Here is a 19,923-nt window from a genome sequence, read left to right as displayed (position 1 = left end):
AAATGCGTTTTTAGGGCCCGCTTAAAGGTGTGAAGGTTGTGAATTAAGTGGATAATTCTTGGTAGTGTGTTCCAGAGCATAGGCACAGCTCGTGGGAAATCTTGAAGACGGGAGTGGGAGGTTCGAATTGTTGAGGATGTCAGTCTTAGGTCATTAGCAGAGCAGAGGGCATGGGTGGGGTGATAGACAGAGATGAGGGAGGTGATGTAGGGCGGTGCAGAACCATGGAGAGCTTTGTGGGTGAGAGTGATAAGTTTATGTTGGATTCTGTAGCGGATAGGCAACCAGTGCAATGACTGGCAAAGAGCAGAAGTATCAGTGAAGCAGTTGCAGAGGAAAATGATCCTGGCTGCGGCATTCAGAATGGATTGGTGAGGTGAGAGTTTAGTAAAAGGGAGACCAATTAGTAAAGAATTACAATAATCCAGGCGAGAATAAATGAGAGCGACAGTAAGAGTTTTTGCAGAGTCAGCGGTAAGAAAACGTCGAATTCTAGAGATGTTTTTGAGGTGGAATTGACATGAACGAGCAACATTTGCAGTACATGTACTTCACAGTATGAAGTGTGTTCCCCCAAAAAATGCCATATATGTACAGCCCTACAGCCAGCTCACAAGTAGATCCAGGGAAATCATCAAGGGGAGTAAGCTATGTGTCATAGCAGATACCCGGCTGTACTGTACTTAACACCTCTGATGCCACTGTCAATAGTGACATGGTATAAATCGGCATAACAAGGGGAGGAGACTTCTGCTCTGCTTCTATATGTAAAACAGAATTGCGAACATGTTGTGCCAATGCTCTCCATGGTGACTACCCAAATAATGTCAGTGGGGTCACCCTGGTATGGAGGCATGAAAGATCCAGCTTTAAGCAAAACCTTATATGCATCCTGCCTGTGTATGAGTCACTGAACCAATGTCCTGCAATGTAAAAGCATTTCAGAGTATTAAGCCCGCGTTATATTTAGCGTCTTACCAGCGATCCCGAAAACGATGTGACCTGATAAGGATCGCTGGTAAGTCACTGGGAGGTCGCTGGTGAGATGTCACACAGCCAGACCTTACCAAAAACTCAGCAACGATAAAGGTCGCAGTAGCGACCTGTATAACAATCTCTGCTGACATTGGGACCCTCGTGAGCGTGAAAAAACTGGGGAAAAACGTTTTTTTTTTTTGCCGCGCTAAGAGACCACGAGCATGAATATAACAATTTGTTCTTTTATTTAGGTCATTCCAACGCGTTTTGGAGACTCATCTGCCTCCTTCCTCAGGGAAAAGAATCTTACGGGCAATGAGGATTTACCCTTATGAAGTAGCGTACAGAAAAAAATGTGTGCAACCTTGGGACATTGGGACCCTGTCACACAGTGTCAAACACAGCGATGTGTCCTGCCCAGCAGGACATCGTCTTTGAAGAAAATGGTCCAGGATATTCAGCAACGACCGGCGACCTCACAGCAGGGGACAGGTCATTGCTGGATTTCACACACAGCGACATCGCTAGGAAGATTGCTGTTGCGTCACAAAAACCGTAACTCAGCAGCGATGTCGCGAGACGTGGCCTTTAGATCAGTGATCTGGGACTAGGTAAAAAAGTAATAAAAAAAGTTTGAATTTTTTTAAAAAAAAAAACACAAAAATAGATATTTTTTTACTTAAACATTTTTATGATTAAGTCAAAATAAAAACAAACAAAACAACACATATTTGTTAAGACTGCATTTAGAACCACCTGCTTTAAAAAATAAAATCACACTAATTAATCCCTTCAGTGAACACTGTAAAAAATACTTGCAAAAAATGATGCTTTTTTGGCATAATGCTGAAAAAGGGGAAAAAACAATCAAAAAGTTGCTTGTAAATATCAATGGTATCACTACAAACCTCATCTTGTACCACAAAAAATAAGCCACCACTCAGCTTCTTTCACTGGAAAATAAAAAGCTATAGCTATTAAAATGTAGAAATGCAATAACAATTATATTTTCTATAAAAAAAAAGCGGCAAAATATAAAAAAATTGGCAGCCGGCAGCACCACATCCATATGCACATCCCCTATTTTATGCTCTCATCATTGTTTACACCTCAAAAAAGTGCAGCATATTGGATGGTTTGTATACAGAGAATACCCAACAGATTGCTACACTACCTGTTTGCAAAGTATCCTCATAGAGCTTGTTTTCTGAGTGCTCCCACAGAGCTTGTTTTCAGAGTACCCAAAAAGAGCCTATTTTCAGAGTACCCTTACAGAGTCTAGTGCAGAGGGCCCCCCCAGAGCTTGTTCTCAATGTGTCCCCACAGAGCCTGTTTTTGGAGTGCCCCCAAAGATCCTGTTTTCAGAGTGCCCCCACAAAGACTGCTTTCAGAGTACACCCTAGAGCTCCTGATGCAGAGAACCCCATCAGAGCCCGTTTTTAGAGTGCCCACACAATGCCTGTTTTTAGAGTACCCACACAGAGCCCGGTGCACATTACACCCACAGAGCCTGTTTTCAGTGTAGCCAGACAGAACATAGTTCACAGTCCCCCCCACAGAGCCTGATTTCAGAGTGCCTTCATAGAGCTTGGTTTCAGAGTGCTCCCACAGAGCTTGGTGCAAAGTATTCCCACAGAAATTGTCTTCAGAGTACCCCCACAGAAAATGTTTGAAGAGTACCTCCGCAGAGCCTGTTTGCAGAGTGCCACTATAGAGAGTATGCTGAGAGAGGAGTAGTCTAACACCGTCTATCACTCAAGCTTCATCTAGCCCCGATGCTAGTAAGAGCATAATGGTGGTGCCGTCTGTGATCCGGCGGTTATACAGGCCAGGTCACATGGCGACACGGTGACACGGTTGTGATGGCTGAGGAAGTGCCTACTGTCAAAAAACTTGTTGATTGGCTGTTCTGCAGAATTTTAACAAACTTTATTCAGCATCCAAACTACCAGGTCTAAAACAGAGTTCTTTATTTAGAAAAGTGCTAAGTGCCTGATAATTCCTAAACAGATAATTTTGCAGCCAGTGATATAAGACTGCCTGGACCCAAACACCGCTTTTTCCCCCCCTAGAAAGACACCAAACCGTTCTTTATGAGTTAAATTGCTTTATTTTACTTATTCAATTTTTGGAGAGGAATGGGGAAAAACACTCTCATCTTTTCCTTTGGCATAAATATTTGGTCGCAGCTTTTAAATTAGGCATTACCAGCCAACACCACGGGGTTTAGGGAAACTTTCCGCCACCGGCCGTACGGTGCGGGTATTTCACCACCACTTTTCCTACCCCTTCCGCTGCTGCGACTTAAAACAGAGAAACACAACAAAACTCGTATACACCAGGGGGAGAAAGGGCGGGAAACAGGTCCGGGTCCTGGAACAGAGACCGGAAGCTGGGCAGCGCGGTGACATATCCGGAAGGCGGGGCCAGAGCCAGTCATACCACAGGAGGCGGGGGCAGCTGGATAGTGTCTTTCCAACGGGGGGGGGGAACCACTTAAAACATAGCATAGGGGGCCAGCAGTCAGGTGGCAGCAGCTCAAATTTGGCTGCAGTGCCCCTCAGACTGCCTGGACCCAAACTCCGCTTTTTCCCCCCCTAGAAAGACATCAAACCGTTCTTTATGAGTTAAATTGCTTTATTTCACTTATTCAATTTTTGGAGAGGCATGGGGAAAAACACTCTCATCTTTTCCTTTGGCATACATATTTGGTTGCAGCTTTTAAATTAGGCATTACCAGCCAACACCACGGGGTTTAGGGAAATTTTCCGCCACCGGCCGTCCGATGCGGGTATTTCACCACCACTTTTCCTACCCCTTCCGCTGCTGCGACTTAAACCAGAGAAACACAACAAAACTCGTATACACCAGGGGGAGGGAGGGCGGGAAACAGGTCCGGGTCCTGGAACAGAGACCGGAAGCTGGGCAGCGCGGTGACATATCCGGAAGGCGGGGCCAGAGCAAGTCATACCACAGGAGGCGGGGGCAGCTGGATAGTGTCTTTCCAACGGGGGGGGGACCACTTAAAACATAGCATAGGGGGCCAACAGTAAGGTGGCAGCAGCTCAAATTTGGCTGCAGTGCCCCTCAGACTGCCTGGACCCAAACACCGCTTTTTCCCCCCCTAGAAAGACACCAAACCGTTCTTTATGAGTTAAATTGCTTTATTTCACTTATTCAATTTTTGGAGAGGCATGGGGAAAAACACTCTCATCTTTTCCTTTGGCATAAATATTTGGTCGCAGCTTTTAAATTAGGCATTACCAGCCAACACCACGGGATTTAGGGAAATTTTCCGCCACCGGCCGTCCGGTGCGGGTATTTCACCACCACTTTTCCTACCCCTTCCGCCAAGGAGCAGCACAGCGCTAGCAAGCTGCGACCCCCCCCAAAAACCACAGTACCTGAGCCAACTCCTCGCACATTACCACTACCAACATGTCCGAAACAGCATCATTTAATATATATCCGCTTCCACATAAGGAAAGCCAGGTTATTTCCTTCCAGCTGGCGGTGCCACCCCAACGATTTTTTTTTTTTTTTTTTATATATACTGGATCAACTTAGGTAGGCGCTGGTTGCCCGTGCACCAGGACTGCTCCCTAACACATCCTTCCTCAGATATGTTCACATATGAGCTGAAAATCGCCTCAGCCTGGACCATCGTAAATTCGGAAAAGAACAGGGTAAATAGACCATCTCTGCCAACTGAGGGTACGGGGCGGAGCGCTGCTAGATGGCAGGAAACCAGATCTTTGACTCCTACTTGGGTCACCAAGTCAGCTGAGGAGGGCGTCCCACAAATCCTGAACACCTTAGGTAGCGCCCTCAGCTAGGCCAGCCCCCGGAAACTTCTCCAATTACCGTCCAGGGCAATGAAACAAAGGACCGACTGTCAGGGCGAGGATGAGCTTTCCACGCTGCCCGAAAAACATAGGCATGACCTACGACACGAACACTAAGCCGACTCACATCTGAAAAGAAAAACATTGTCAGAAAGGCAAATTCTCGTAACCAGCAAAATCCTCATAACCAGCAGACACTTCTCCCTGGGGTGGTTAAAGCAAAACCCCCCGTACATGTTTTTTATTATTATTATTGTTATTGTTAATAATAAAACATACCAATCTAGAACATATGTAATGTTACGCCAGCTCATACGTCAATCAGTAGCCCCTTGCGTATCTACTAATGGACGGTTGTTAAAACAAACTCGGTCTACGTCCCTCAAAACTGCATTTGCATTGACAACCCCCAGCCCATTGAAACCGCGCTGATGCCTACTTGCCCCCGAAGCCTCGGGAGAGAACTGGTTCAGGCAGGGGTCTAACCCAGGTTCTGCGGCTGGTGAACCTAAAATAAACCGCCACCACTGAATTACTGCCAAAAACTGTCCGCTAAATATGAAAAAAGAAAAATCTTTGTGGTTAAATTTTTTTTTTTTTTTTATTACCCCGACGCCCCTGCTCGTCTAGGGGCCATCACTAACACCCTTGGGCATACCCGCCAGGAGTGGGGGAAGAAAAGGTCCCGAAACTGCGAGAAGAGTAAAAGGCTGACTGGGTGAACCTAGGGGTTTCTTCAACCTAAGTAACTATGCTATAAGAGTAAGTTTCCAATGAGCATACCACCCCTGCATGATCCCTTTTCTTTGGTCGCAAAACAGCCAGGAATTAATAGGCCTCCTGGCATCTACTCACTTTCCGGTAGTCCTCTAACCCTTCAAAAACATGGCTCCCAACAGGCATTGGTCATGTCACTACGGTTCCGCAATTTTAAAATAAAAATGGCAAGGCAAATCCTGTAACTGCTTGCTCGCAACAGGAAACAACGGTGTCCGTTGGTGATGTAGAATCCCAACATGCTGCAGGGTGTATGTTACTGCGGAATCGCTGGAAAATCATCATACTCTTCACCTCACCTGGTGGGGAATCACTACCACATACCTTACCATAAGTTCGTTATTTCAGTGTTGTATAGAGAGGCCGGGTTATTGGCCTCCCTGCACTGGGACATCCCACTACGACTTAAGAAATCAAAGCCTTGATTATGTCGGCGGATGGAGTTACCAAAAATACCTGGGATTGGAAATGCTATGCCATCACGGCAACTGTGTACCTGTTCTGCCTTTGACCTAACATTGCCTGATGTGCTTTCTAACAACCGAACCTAATCAACCCGCTTACTGTTGGGGGAAGTTGTAGACAGGTGGTTATATGGTTTTTTCCCCTAGGCTTGATACAATAACCGGCCATGACACTAATATGGGGTCTTCCCCCACCCCCAATTCCAACTGCCACCTAATTGTGGTAAAATCACGGCCAGGGGGTAGGTTACTCAAAGCATGGCCGCTAGGCCGAGCTTACTGACCCTCTCAGTTGTATCGGAAACAACCCTGCGAACAGCTGGAACTGCCGCTGTAAAAACACCACACACCAATTTGTCCGTTCCTGCTCTTAAAACAAGTTTAGCAGCTGATGCTTAACGAGAAATTCGGCTACACCCTCAGGTACTCCTCTTCAGGTCCCTGATCCCATGTAGCAGAAAATTGAAGTTTAACCTTTCCACTCCGGGGGTTGAACCCGTAGACCAAATCCGGGTAACGCGACACTCCCGCTTAGTCATGCACTGGGCAGCTGGGAAAGGCGCCTTGGAAAATGCCTCAATGAACGTGACCTTACCCCCAAAATTGAGGTTCGTACCTGTAGATCCCCGGGGCCGAAAGATAACCAACCTCCATATGATGGGTGATAGCAGATAAAAACTATTAGCTTTTTTTTTTTTTGTGTCATTATGAGGGCTTTTCAAAATAGAAAGAAAGGGAACAACATTGTTGATGCCTTCTCTGTCTCTACTAACAGCTTTGGAGCCTTTTCAAAAAGGTGTTAGCAGGTTCCAAGCACTCTTCAACCGCTGCCAAATGGCAAATAGCAATGCTTTCGAATTTCTATTTGCCTGGAAAATGGTGAGGTCAGGTTGCTTTATTTTAGCCCTCTAAGTGCATCAAGTAATAGAGCTAGTCGGCACCCTCTATAGAATAATATTGGGGGGGAGGGTTGCTGTCTGATCAAACATCGGATAGCTTTGTCAGTTGTTTGCACATGTGTACAAAACTAAAAGTGAGTTTGTACTTTCTGGCGAATATTTATGTGGACATAATTGTTCAGAAAATATTAGTGGCCATACTTATTATGCAAATGAATAAAATTGCCGATTCTTCCATCACGCCTTTTTTTTTTTTTTTTTTTTTTTTTTACGTTGAGGAAAACCATAAAACCCATACGTACTTGACCACAGAAAGAAAATCAAGTAAAAGGACAAAAATTACTTCTCTAAAAAGAGAAGCAATTTTAGGAAAACAATCAATCACTGCAATTGTACCAAAATACACTTCTGACATTTCGATGAAATTACCCATGCCCAATCTAGATCCCTACTTTCATTTACAGACTTAATTAGGGTATATAAAAAGAGGGGGGTTAGATCCCGTGAACCCAACGAATTGTCACCAACTCATAGGGGGTCTCATTTGAATTAAAAACATGTGTGATCAATATAAAGAACTGTCACCAGACTTAATCGTCTGAAATAGGGAAGGTTTCTTTACAGTTAGAGCAGTCAGGCTGTGGAATGCTGACCACAAGAGGTAGGGGTGACAGATACTAACGGCTTTTAACAAAAAGGAGGGGTTAAAATGTTGAATGGTTCACAAATTGCCATGTCACCCTTGGCCTGCGCAGGGGCCATGCTAATCATCTTGTGTGTAGCTGTGCATTTGAGCATATGTGCTGCCGAAACTAGCACACAGGCGATTTCCTCAGTGCTAACAACAGCGTTTGTGATAAGTAACTTAGTGACAGCATGTGAGGCTAAGCCCCCCACTTCCCATCAGGGTACTCACCAGGTGACGCATGTAATGGCAGACCCGGCTCTGAATGTGCTTGCCAGATGCCGACCGCAACTCCACTTTCCGGACCAATGCACACTCAGGTGTTCTTCGTCCCCCCACAGGACCTCACCGGAGCTTAGTCTTAAGAAAAAACAGGGGGGGTATGGTTGGGGGAGTCAGGGGGAAGCTGACCGACTCCGGTCACGACGGCTACCCGCGTCATGGACTGCTACCGTGGCCGAGGTCCCAGTACATACCAGCACCACGCGAACGTAGGCACCGCCACCCGCCGCCGCCATAACATGCTGAAGCCCATGTGTGACAACGGGGGAGGCTGTTAACATTCCCCATTGTAAAGTGTCAAATGGGAAGGGTTTGGCCTAGAGGGGGATGGTTGTTAGAGGGGGGGGAGGGAAGAAGGGGGATTGTACATCCTGAAGCGTCATGTCGACCCCTAAAAGGGGTGAAAATCACTGGCATGCTAACCAGGGAAGGAGGTGAGGTATCAGCAGGTGGAGCCCATCCACCTGCTGGCAATTTCTCATTGCAATATTGCCAATGTACATGTCCTTCCCCCCTTCCCCCGTTGACGTGAGACCCCCACTCGCCAGGAAACCCAGGTGGCCCCTGGCTCCTTCATGACTAGCACCCTTAGCGTTCTGGGGGATAACGCGGCGTTTTTTATTATTTATTTATTTTTTGGATGCCAATGGGGGATGTGGGGGTCCCGCTGACCCCTGCCGGTCAGCACATTCACCGCTGCAGCGCCTCCAAGCTGCACTGCATCAGAGGCTGCACCGACCCGCAGCCCGCCCCCGCAAGCCCCCTGTGCTGGTGGAAACAAAGCGGCGGTGACAGAGCGGCGGAGGGGGCAGGGGCATGGGGTTGTAAAACTAAGGGTGGGCGGCGCCATAGCCAAATAGCGCTTTGCGCTCTTTTTCAAATCTAGCGGCGGTTCAAGCTGACCGGCGGGTAGTTCCCAGAACGCCGCTCGCCGGCACACACAGCTTGAGCCTTAGCAGGAAGGGAGCCGCTCACAACTACCCGCGTTGTGAGCAGGACGCTTCCCTCCCTGCTGATGGTGGGCGGGCGGGCTGGATACTTGTGACGGACGGCAAGCACAAGCGGACCGGCGGGCGGGTAGTTCCCGTAGAACGCCGCTCGCCGGCACATGTCACTTGTGCCTCAGCAGGGAGGGAGCCGCTCACAGCTAAAGCGCCATGAGCAGAACGCTTTCCTCCCTGCTGATAACCCTCTTACCGCCTCCTGGAGCGGGTACACGCCACCGGCTGCCCAAACAGGTCCGGGTCCTGGAACAGAGACCGGAAGCTAGGCAGCGCGGTGACATATCCAGAAGGCAGGGCCAGAGCCAGTCATACCACAGGAGGCGGGGGCAGCTGGATAGTGTCTTTCCAACGGGGGGGGGGACCACTTAAAACATAGCATAGGGGACCAGCAGTCAGGTGGCAGCAGCTCAAATTTGGCTGCAGTGCCCCTCAAAATGCAACGCCTTTGTCGATTTTCACTACCTGTGCATAAACAAGAAAAGGGCAGACAGTTGCCACCAAACAGGTTTATTTTTTGGTACCTTTTATACACTGTAAGTAGCCTACAATTCTGAGACTGATCCCCGGTCCAACCCGACACGCCACCTCCAGCAGCCATTACTCCCGTGTACCAAAGAGGGCCCCGGGACTACACCTTCCCTACCCATGGAGGGGATACCACCTTGCTGCCCCACTCCATCAACCCCAGGCGCCCCATTACCGGGCAGCGATGGGTTGCATTTGTCACCATCCCTCACCGCAACTCATGGGTGGCGTCACCAACACATCAACCCCTTGTAAATATCCCTTTCCGACGGTTGTGAGGACAGACGGCCGTGCGAGCCCGGGTCCGGTCACCACTCGAGCCGCAGCAGCGATCCCGGATCTGAGCAGCCACAGCAGCGGCCCCCGCTTGCAACATATACAGAGACTGATAGGCTAGGATTAGCAATATGTACCCAGAATTGCTCGTGGTTCTGGGTGCATATTGGACCTGACAAGTTCCCTTTAACTTCAGTCATTACGGTATTTAATAAGCTGCAATAAGATGCAATTATTCTGATAAAAAATGCTCAAGTTCTAATGCAGCATAATGACTGCTTAAAAATTAATATAAAAAAGTCAATTCATCTACATGGATTACTTTTGCCTGAACTTACAATGTTCAAAACTTATCTATTACAAATCTATCATATCACTACACAATTTTACTTTTCTTTTCTCTCTTCAGGGTGAAATAATAGATGTTCAATATGGAACGGTAGAAGATCTTCAGAGAGTAACACAGGAAAGGCAAATCTCAAAAAAAACATCTATTGCATTACTAAAACTTGGATATTTGCCATTATTATACAAGGTTAGTAAAAAGAACATGTTCATGCACACCACAAATATATTTATTTTAGCACACATGTTTGGGCTTATATTATTAGGTTTCTGCTGCTGTCTGAAAACATTGCTAGATTTTTTTCCTGAAAAAAAATATGAAAAAACTGATAAATCATTATAAGTCAGTAGGATCTATTTACATCAGAATATGTTAAGAATTGTTATTGCACAGATCCATTGTGTAGCTCATTACTCCAATGTTAGTTTTACCAATCTTTACTTAAAAATAAGATAAACAACTGTTTAACTACAATGATGTCTTAAAAAGTGTTCATTTTGGACCATTATGAGTATGGAAGGAGTGCCCCCTAAAACCCTGATGAGCAAACCAAGGTGATTATCAGTGTCTATGATTAGGTGATTGAATGGGGAGTATGGGTGCAAGTTAAATAAGATCTTAAACAATCCAGAAAAAGTACACCAATTAATTAAAGATTATATCATCTTTCCTTTGCTTTGACCATGTAATCATCAGTAATAGACATGTTACATGACACAGTTCTAAAAGTTTTACTGTTACTGATCTCAATAATGCTCCTGCATATCTATCAGATCACCAGGATAGATTCTTAATCATTAAATATACTTAGCATAAACTGTATTTTTCAGATTATAAGATTCACTTTTCCTCCCAAAAATTTGAGAGGAAAGTGAAAGATGTGTCTTATAATCCAAATGTAGCTTACCGGGGGTTGGTGGAGAGTGGTATTAGGAGGCAGGGACAATACTGCGGCAGCTGTGCTAGTAACGGGGCTGCGGCGGCTGTGCTGGTGCTGGGGCTGCAGCGGCTTAGCTGGTAAGGGTGCTGCTGCAGTTTTGGCAGCTGGGCTGGGTTGGCAGCGGCTGTGCTGGAACAGCGGGAGTGAGGGTTTCAAACAATAGCGCCTGGAGTTGGCGTGTGTGCAGATGGAGCTCTCAGCTCAAGATCTTAGCTGTACACACGCCGCCTCTGGCCCATTGAGCTCCCAGCAGCTGACTTAAGGAAAATGGCATCCGGAGTTGGTGTGAAGCCCCACAGGTGTTGTGTCGGTGCATTACCTTCAGGGACTCCACTCAGCTGGATCTTGTCACAGGTAGGAGATCTTCTTCTTGTCGTGACGCCACTCTCAGTATTGCGGCCAGTAGGGACCGCCACTGCAGGTTGAGGGTCGCCTGGGGCTGATGGTATGTGCAGTTAGTTGGACTAGCCTCCTGAGAGTGAGGCAAGCCCCAGGGCCCGATGTAGGTGCGTAGTACCACAAGGCGCAGAATAACTCCACACAGGCAGAATGTCTTTCAGGGTTTTTACTCACTTCAGGTGGCAGGGTGAGTAACCCGGGCGTAGCTGGGATGAACCAGGCGGGAACCAGGTGTCCTTCAGGCTGACTTGTGAGGGTGACTACTAACTCGCCTTCCTTAGCCCTTGGTGGTTTGGGGTGACCCCGACTTTTAGTCCCTATGGGGGTCACCCAGGGAAGTTGCTGAAGCCTCACTCCCCTTCGTTTGCCGTGTGCTTGTTGCCTGGGCCAGATCACTCCAGCTTCTTGCCTCCTGTGAGCTATGGGCCCTAACTGTGGCTACGTGGCTGCGGCTTTTTGTGGTGTTGTGGCGTGGGCTTTGAGAGCCCCACACCGGCAGGTTTAGCAAAAGAAAGCTGAATCTATCTCCGCTTCGGGATCTGCCGCCCGTTTGGGCCTGGTACTCTCTAGCAGTCTCCTTACTTCCCACTCCGTTGCTCTCTCTCTAGCTGAAGATGGATTTCGGGTAGCACTCCTAGTTGACCGTTCTCCCCCGTCAGTAGCCACTGCGCGGGCGCTGTTAGACAGCAACAGCCCCACAGGTCTGCTCCTCACTGAGCCCTATGGAGTTCTGCTCTAACTGACTCACTGCCCCTCCTCTCCTGTTCTTGCCTACGCCACCTAGCAACCAGATTCTCTTACCACACCCCTTGAGAGGAGATGGAGGCTTTTGGCCCCCTCCACTATTCCAGTGAAGGTCAAGGCTTTTCCCCCTCCTGGGATCCCCAGGGGTCCTCTCATGGGTACATGTGTGAGAGCTGATTACTATGCGCCTGTGTTCCACACCCCGGTCAGCCTTCTGGATTACCTGTATTGTACTGTCCCCAGCATGGGTGCAGTACTCAGTGGTGCCTGACTAGGTCAGGGGCGCCACATTCCCCCTTAGTTATCACCAGCACGTCCTCGGGCTGCAAGACAACATTTTAAAAATGCATAAAACATTAAAACATGTAAAACATTTTTAAAAGCACCAGGTACCATACATCACCACCCTCCACCCACAAGTCCGTTAACCCACCCAAAACCCTCTCACGTTGGCCGCGACTTCAGCCACTTCTGGCAGGATGTAGAGGCGGCTTACATGGGCTGGTGGTTTCAGGGTATACCTGGCCTGGTGGATCCGCGCCTTCAGCCTCTTCTGGCAGGATGCAGAGGCGGCCTCCACAGTTGGTGCTGACCAGGTACCCTCTTGGTGGTGGAGAGCCAGGCCCCATAAACAGGCATGCTCTCTGGTCGCAGGCGAGCCAAGGCCCTATATACGGACGGGCTCCTCCTGGTTGCAGACGAGCCAAGCCCCTAAACAGGCTGACTCTGGTGGTAGTGGTGCCCTTTTGGTGTAACTATTTACACTGCGAGAGTTTGTGGCTATAGCCAGTTCATAGCCTTAAGGTTTATGGTTGTCTCACAATAGTTTTTGTGGGCACATTCTTGAACTTTAAAACGTTGCAAAACAAACTTTCCAAACTGGTCAAAACTTGCTGTACTTTACTTGAACTTAGGCAGATTCCTCTTCACCAGGGCTTGGGCCTGTAGGGCTGCGGCACCTGTTGTTTCCTTGACCTTTTTCTTCATCTGTGGTAGTCTCGTCAGTAGGTCCTTTGTCTTTTCTTTCTTTATCGCTGTCTTTCCTCTCTTCTTCTTTAGGACATGGTGCTACATCTAGCGCATACCACCCTCTTTCTCCTTGATGCATGGTAAATTGTACGGAGTCTCCCATTTTTAAGTTTCTGCCAGGGTGTCCTCTGGGCAAGTGGGCTCTCACATCCCTCCTATTAACGAAAATGCCCTCTTTCATACCCGGTGCCACAATAAAGCCGTATCCGCTTTTCAAGTTAAAGTCTTCCACAACTCCTCTACAAAGGGGTCCTCTGACCTGTGCTTTGGCTCTTCTCAGGAATCGTTTTTCTTGTAGGTCTCTGGCCGTGACTTCCCTCTGCTCTGGGGATGGCGGTGCAGGGGACAGCGTTGTTCTGTTGCGACGCCTTGTCCTGCGGCCTGAACTCTGCGTGGTACAGCTTGCAAGCTCCCAGGTGAGACTTTTAGGCAGATCTTCGTCAGCGGACGGTGTCAGGTCTTCCTCATCCCAACGGGAATAGGGCAACATCTCCGGCTCTGGGACTAGCACTGCTGCTGGCTCCTGAGTCAGCTCCTCAGTTTCCTGGCCTCCTCTCCCCCTTAGTTCTTCTTGGCACTCCTTTGGTGGCAGTGCTGGGGATGAGCTTTCTTCAGCAGGCCCAGGCGGGGGACTCTTTGGCGTGGTTGCTGCAGGGGTTGCTGGAATCCTCTTGGGGGTGTGCGGAGGGAGCAGATACCGATCCACCATCTCTTGTGGGAACTGGGCCTCTAGGTCAGCCTTCAGCTTCCAGTATTCGGGGTCCTCTCCTATCAGGGACTTCCTAGCAGGGACTTCCTTAGACTGGGGAGCGGTGTCTGCTCTGGCCTTGCAGGCCGGGGTAAATGGTGATGCAATCTCTTGGCGGGCCGCGCCTGGCATGGTGGCGGCCTGGTCCTGGCGGGCCGCGCTCGGCATGGCGGCGGCCTGGTCTTGGCGGGCCGCGCCCTGTATGGCGGCGGCCTGGATCGGCGTCGCAGCTGCGATGGGATCTGTGCAGGCTGGGCTGGGCGTCGCTGCAGGGACCGGGTCTTGGTGGGCCGAGCAGGGCATCGCTGCGGCGGCCGGGGCTTGACGGGCCGAGCAGGGCATCGCTGCGGCGGCCGGGGCTTGGCGGGCCGAGCAGGGCATCGCTGCGGCGGCCGGGGCTTGGCGGGCCGAGCAGGGCATCGCTGCGGCGGCCTGGGCTTGGCGGGCCGCACCTGGCGTGGCTGCGGCCTGGCTCAGCGTCGCCGCGCCGGGCGCCTCTTCAGGGACCGCGGGCGTGGCAGCAGGGGTCGGGGCATCCGGGCCGGCAGGGGTAATACTGGACTCACCCATCGGTGGCAGCATCGGGGTCTGAGTCGTCGCCGTCCGGTCTGGCACTCGTCGTGCGGTTCCCCTCTCATAGGCCTGAACTGCGGCAGCCATCTCCAGAAGTTCCATACGTTCTTCTCGGATCTGCTCCACGACCCGGGTCTCCAGTCGGTCGCAGAACTGGGCCAGCTCCCGATACCACCAGGCAGCGGAGCCCGGTTCTGGATTTCTGCGGTCAGACGCCATTTCTTCTGCGCCCTCTTCTGCACGACTCTCCAGCTGTGGACTCGCCGTTGCCTCTAATAGCAAGCTGTTCAGTTTCCGCTCTGCCTCTTTCAGCAGCTCCTCTCCCAGCAGCAGGCTTCTGGCTCCCTTTCTGTCCCGACGTCTCTGGACGCTTCCACTCTCATAGCTGGCAAGGTCAGAACTCTGCAGGGGATCTCTGGGTAGCCACACCTCTTCGTGGGCGGTAACTTCTTCCAGCGCGGGCTGCTGTTGTTTTTCAGCGCGCTTTTCATGGTGGCAATATGGCGGCGCTTCCAATTTTTCAAGCGGACCGCCCAGGCACATGGTCACCTGTCTGAACAGGTCTAGTCCTTATCCTGTTCGTGACGCCAGATGTGAAGCCCCACAGGTGTTGTGTCGGTGCATTACCTTCAGGGACTCCACTCAGCTGGATCTTGTCACAGGTAGGAGATCTTCTTCTTGTCGTGACGCCACTCTCAGTATTGCGGCCAGTAGGGACCGCCACTGCAGGTTGAGGGTCGCCTGGGGCTGATGGTATGTGCAGTTAGTTGGACTAGCCTCCTGAGAGTGAGGCAAGCCCCAGGGCCCGATGTAGGTGCGTAGTACCACAAGGCGCAGAATAACTCCACACAGGCAGAATGTCTTTCAGGGTTTTTACTCACTTCAGGTGGCAGGGTGAGTAACCCGGGCGTAGCTGGGATGAACCAGGCGGGAACCAGGTGTCCTTCAGGCTGACTTGTGAGGGTGACTACTAACTCGCCTTCCTTAGCCCTTGGTGGTTTGGGGTGACCCCGACTTTTAGTCCCTATGGGGGTCACCCAGGGAAGTTGCTGAAGCCTCACTCCCCTTCGTTTGCCGTGTGCTTGTTGCCTGGGCCAGATCACTCCAGCTTCTTGCCTCCTGTGAGCTATGGGCCCTAACTGTGGCTACGTGGCTGCGGCTTTTTGTGGTGTTGTGGCGTGGGCTTTGAGAGCCCCACACCGGCAGGTTTAGCAAAAGAAAGCTGAATCTATCTCCGCTTCGGGATCTGCCGCCCGTTTGGGCCTGGTACTCTCTAGCAGTCTCCTTACTTCCCACTCCGTTGCTCTCTCTCTAGCTGAAGATGGATTTCGGGTAGCACTCCTAGTTGACCGTTCTCCCCCGTCAGTAGCCACTGCGCGGGCGCTGTTAGACAGCAACAGCCCCACAGGTCTGCTCCTCACTGAGCCCTATGGAGTTCTGCTCTAACTGACTCACTGCCCCTCCTCTCCTGTTCTTGCCTACGCCACCTAGCAACCAGATTCTCTTACCACACCCCTTGAGAGGAGATGGAGGCTTTTGGCCCCCTCCACTATTCCAGTGAAGGTCAAGGCTTTTCCCCCTCCTGGGATCCCCAGGGGTCCTCTCATGGGTACATGTGTGAGAGCTGATTACTATGCGCCTGTGTTCCACACCCCGGTCAGCCTTCTGGATTACCTGTATTGTACTGTCCCCAGCATGGGTGCAGTACTCAGTGGTGCCTGACTAGGTCAGGGGCGCCACATTGGCGCATGCGCAGATGAGATCTCGGCTTGTCATTGAGCCAATAGCTCAATATGCTCATGCCCATACTCCGGGCACCATTTCTTTAAAGCCCTCACCGCCCGCAGCCCCAGCTGCCACTGCAGCAGCTGCCCCAGCTCCAGCACAGCCGCCGATGACAATTTCTGGGACAGCATCTGGGACACCTATCGCACTGCCCACAGCATTGCTCTGCTCCACCACCGCCCCTTCCTGCTGTCACCCCGCTCCACCTCCGCTGCCGCCCCCCTCTGTTAAGGCACCACCAAAATTATAAGATGGACCTCTTTTTTCACCTCTAAATTTGGGGTGTGTCTCATGATCTGGTGTGTTTTAAAAACAAAAAAATATGGTACTTAATATTTATTAATAAAGGAATATAAATTTACAGTGTACAATGATGTATATTCTTTATTTGCTGAAGCCAAAGGCTACAGATTAAAGGGAATCTGCAAGCAGTATTTCACTGCTCAAAACATATTTTTACAGTGAGGCCAGATAGGACTGGGTTAAATCCTAGTACTGCAGGGCTTGATTACATGCACCTGACTAGTTTTGACTAGGGTCTAGGCATATTTTCATTTTGATTGTGTGCTAGGGATTGAGCAGAATGCAGAGTGTGGAAACCGCTCAGGGATAAGGCTGTTTTCTAGGAGCTTGGCACAGACCTAAATACATCTGTTTGGTACTAGAAGCTACGGGAGCTCTGGCTGAAGGGAACACAGACTGATAGGACCGTACTATTTATTTATGGAAAGTTTGCTCTAGGAAAACGGTCTGTACGCTGTTTGAGTGAGCCCGCAATGACATATGTATGGGTGCTGAATGAACTATCTTTGTTGTTATACTGTTGTACGCAGAGGAGGCTGTTCTGTTTTGAACCCTTTAAAGTTTTATAAATGCAAGAAATGTGTTTGGAGCAAACTGCATTGAATGTGTGAACACTAGCTAATGCCTACCAGAGGGAGCATTAATCCCTACAAAAATTAGTTATTAATGACAAATCCTGTAAATACCATTACATGGCCAGTTCATTACTTTGTTATTGAGATATTAGTGTTTGAATTGACATCCAAATGATGTAGATATGAAGCCTCTGTCACTCTATTTTCTGTCCAGCTCAACCTCACCCTGCTTAACTGAGGCTTTATGCTGTGTGACTTCAGACATGGGAGCTTTCAGTAAAGCAGCAGGAGGTAGAGCTGGACAGGAAGAAGAGCTGGAGCTTTTATAAAAAACAACATAGATGTTATAATTCTGTCCAAACTTAAAAATGGCACCTGCGGCAGACATTGTAGTATTAAAAAGAAAAAAAAAACTTTTTACCACAGCAAAAAAATGTAGTGGCCGCTAGCAGTAGTACCACCACAACAGCCATTGAGTCATTAAAAGTGCCCAATTCAGGTCACATTTATCCTCCTTTGCATCTGAAAACCTTAATAAGGGGGAGGAAGCAAAGATTGTAATGAAATTTATGTCACACCACTCGTCTGAGTAACAAGCTAGTTTAGCTTATGATAATGACACTATCATTTTGAGTTGATACTCTGCTCTGTTCACTGTCTAAATATCCATAATATTTAATGTTGTATAAAGTGGAATTTTAATTCCTTCAGTGACATGTGATCTCGTTTTTCCTTAGGCTCCTTGCCCACAACAACATACCAAGAGTTAAAGTGAACCTGTCACCAGTTTTATGGCCTATACGCTGCGGCCACCACCAGTTGGCTGTTATACACAGCATTCTAACATGCTGTTTGTAAGAGCGCAGGTCGCTGTGAGAACATAAAAAACACTTTATAATACTCACCTAAACCAGTCGCTGCGGTGCTGGTTGGCCCCATGGGCGGCGCTGTTCTTCGGGACCGGGTCCTCCTCTTTCGGCCATCTTGCTCCTCCGTCTTTTGAAGCCTGTGTGCATAACATGTCCACGTCATACACACTTGCCAGTCTTGCAAAGGCGCACTTCAATACTTTGATCAGGGCAGATCAAAGTGCACCTGCGCATGATCTCAGTGCCGGCGAGTGTGTATGACGTGGACGCGGCTTATAGGTCATAAAACTGGTGACAGGTTCCCTAAGATAGTTCAACATATGAACTTTTTTCCTCTTTATTTAATGGAAGACAAGGCAGCCTTGTACCAAGATGATTTGGGACCAGAGGCGATGAAGGACAAGATTCTATCATCAACCTGTATTGCTGGCTTTGTCAGCCATAGTGGTATGGGCTGGCTCTGGCAGTAGTGTGTCATCCAGGGATAGGGGGTACTTAGAGCTGGGCCAATGGGGTCACTTCTAGAGGTATCACGGTGGTGTGACCCGGTCTGTGATCCCAGGCTCCACAACAAAAGGGGAATATGTAAAGGGGGATTTCTGTGACGCCACCGGTGGGTTGCAGTGATGAGATGGTGGTACCGCCGCTGCCTCTGGGGACCATGACAGGGACTGATGGTGTGGGGCAGCAAGGTGGGATCCCCTCCACGGGTAAGGGAGTTTTAGTCCCGGGGCCCTATTGGGAGTTGTGGTGGTGGCAGGGATTGCAGGGAGCAGGATACTCACAGTTCAGTTGTCTTGGTGTTGGACGAAGCTAGGCTGATGTGTGTGGTCAGAAAACACAGAGTCCTTTGTAAACCAACTTGCCAAATGGCCGGTCACCGTTGGCGGGTGACTTCGGGTCCCACACCCAGATGTACAGCCAGGGGCCCTTCCTTCCACACTCTGTATGTCTCTCTCTTGTCTGGAGTAGTCCGTTTGAATGGCCTCTGGATTGGGTCCCTCTCCCGGCACCGGCAGGCTACAACCCTGTCCTGGTCGCCTCAGGTTTCCCGCTGCCGGATCTCCATCGCCTGCGGTCCTCACAGCCCTCTAATCCGGTACTTCAGGGCTCCAACCCTGGCTACCACTTTCTCTGGGGAGCTGCAAGCCTCCCCTGTCAACTTTCCACTGACTACAGCAGAACTGAACTAAATTCTGCTCTGTCACTTCCTTAACTCCCCTCGCCCCCTCCCTTTTCCTTGGGAGGGGGTGAGTAGGGCCTGGTTGGCTGCTGTACATCTGTGTGGGCATTGTATAACTGCCAAGGAGGATTAACACTTTCTGTGACTACCTGGTTTTACCAGGGCGTCACAGTAGTAGTACTTTGAGCAAGGGGAAAACTTAAAAGGGGAATTTGGAAGTGAGCAAGACACTCAGGCCAGTACCCATAAATAGACTACTGTGAGCCAAGTCAGGGATGAGAATGATGGATCTCTGGGGGACAAAACCTATACAAAACCTGGGAAATCAGACAAGGATTTCGAGGAGGTTTATGTTATCAAGGAAGGTAGATTTTGTCTTCGGTGACACAAGCACAGATAACATATTGATAAAATATCCTCTGTGGCAATATTGTTTTATCCTGAGGTCAGTTCGTGAGCAGGTGAGGCTTCATGTGCAATCTTAGGAATAAGCTTATTATCTCCTCAAAGCTCAAGTTGTTCTTGCAGGCATTTTTTTTTTATGGGAGTTCTTTTATAAGTTGCCATCTTATGACTTTTCTGGCAATCTGCAGGCTCTGCAACAGAGAAATAATGTATGGACAGCTCAGCTTGTAGATTTAAAACTATGGCTCTTTATCAGCACATGAAGCAACATCACTTGCTCATTTGGGGA

General features: G+C 49.3%; 1 protein-coding gene and 1 pseudogene across 1 annotated transcript in view; one reads left to right on the top strand and one right to left on the bottom strand.

Annotated features, from left to right (window-relative positions):
• The window catches only part of NAALADL2 (N-acetylated alpha-linked acidic dipeptidase like 2), a 937,508-nt gene that overhangs the window by 167,335 nt on the left and 750,250 nt on the right, over positions 1 to 19,923 (top strand). The window contains exon 4 of the mRNA XM_075341533.1: positions 10,145 to 10,270. Coding sequence (XP_075197648.1) covers positions 10,145 to 10,270 — 126 coding nt within the window. The remainder of the gene's footprint in view (positions 1 to 10,144; positions 10,271 to 19,923) is intronic.
• LOC142297920 (U6 spliceosomal RNA) lies at positions 7,669 to 7,782 on the bottom strand (annotated as a pseudogene).

The sequence above is a fragment of the Anomaloglossus baeobatrachus genome, chromosome 3, assembly GCF_048569485.1.
Source record: "Anomaloglossus baeobatrachus isolate aAnoBae1 chromosome 3, aAnoBae1.hap1, whole genome shotgun sequence".
Classification (NCBI taxonomy): Eukaryota; Metazoa; Chordata; class Amphibia; order Anura; family Aromobatidae; genus Anomaloglossus; species Anomaloglossus baeobatrachus.
Note: the sequence above shows the minus strand (reverse complement) of the source record. Positions and strands in the feature narration are given on the sequence as shown.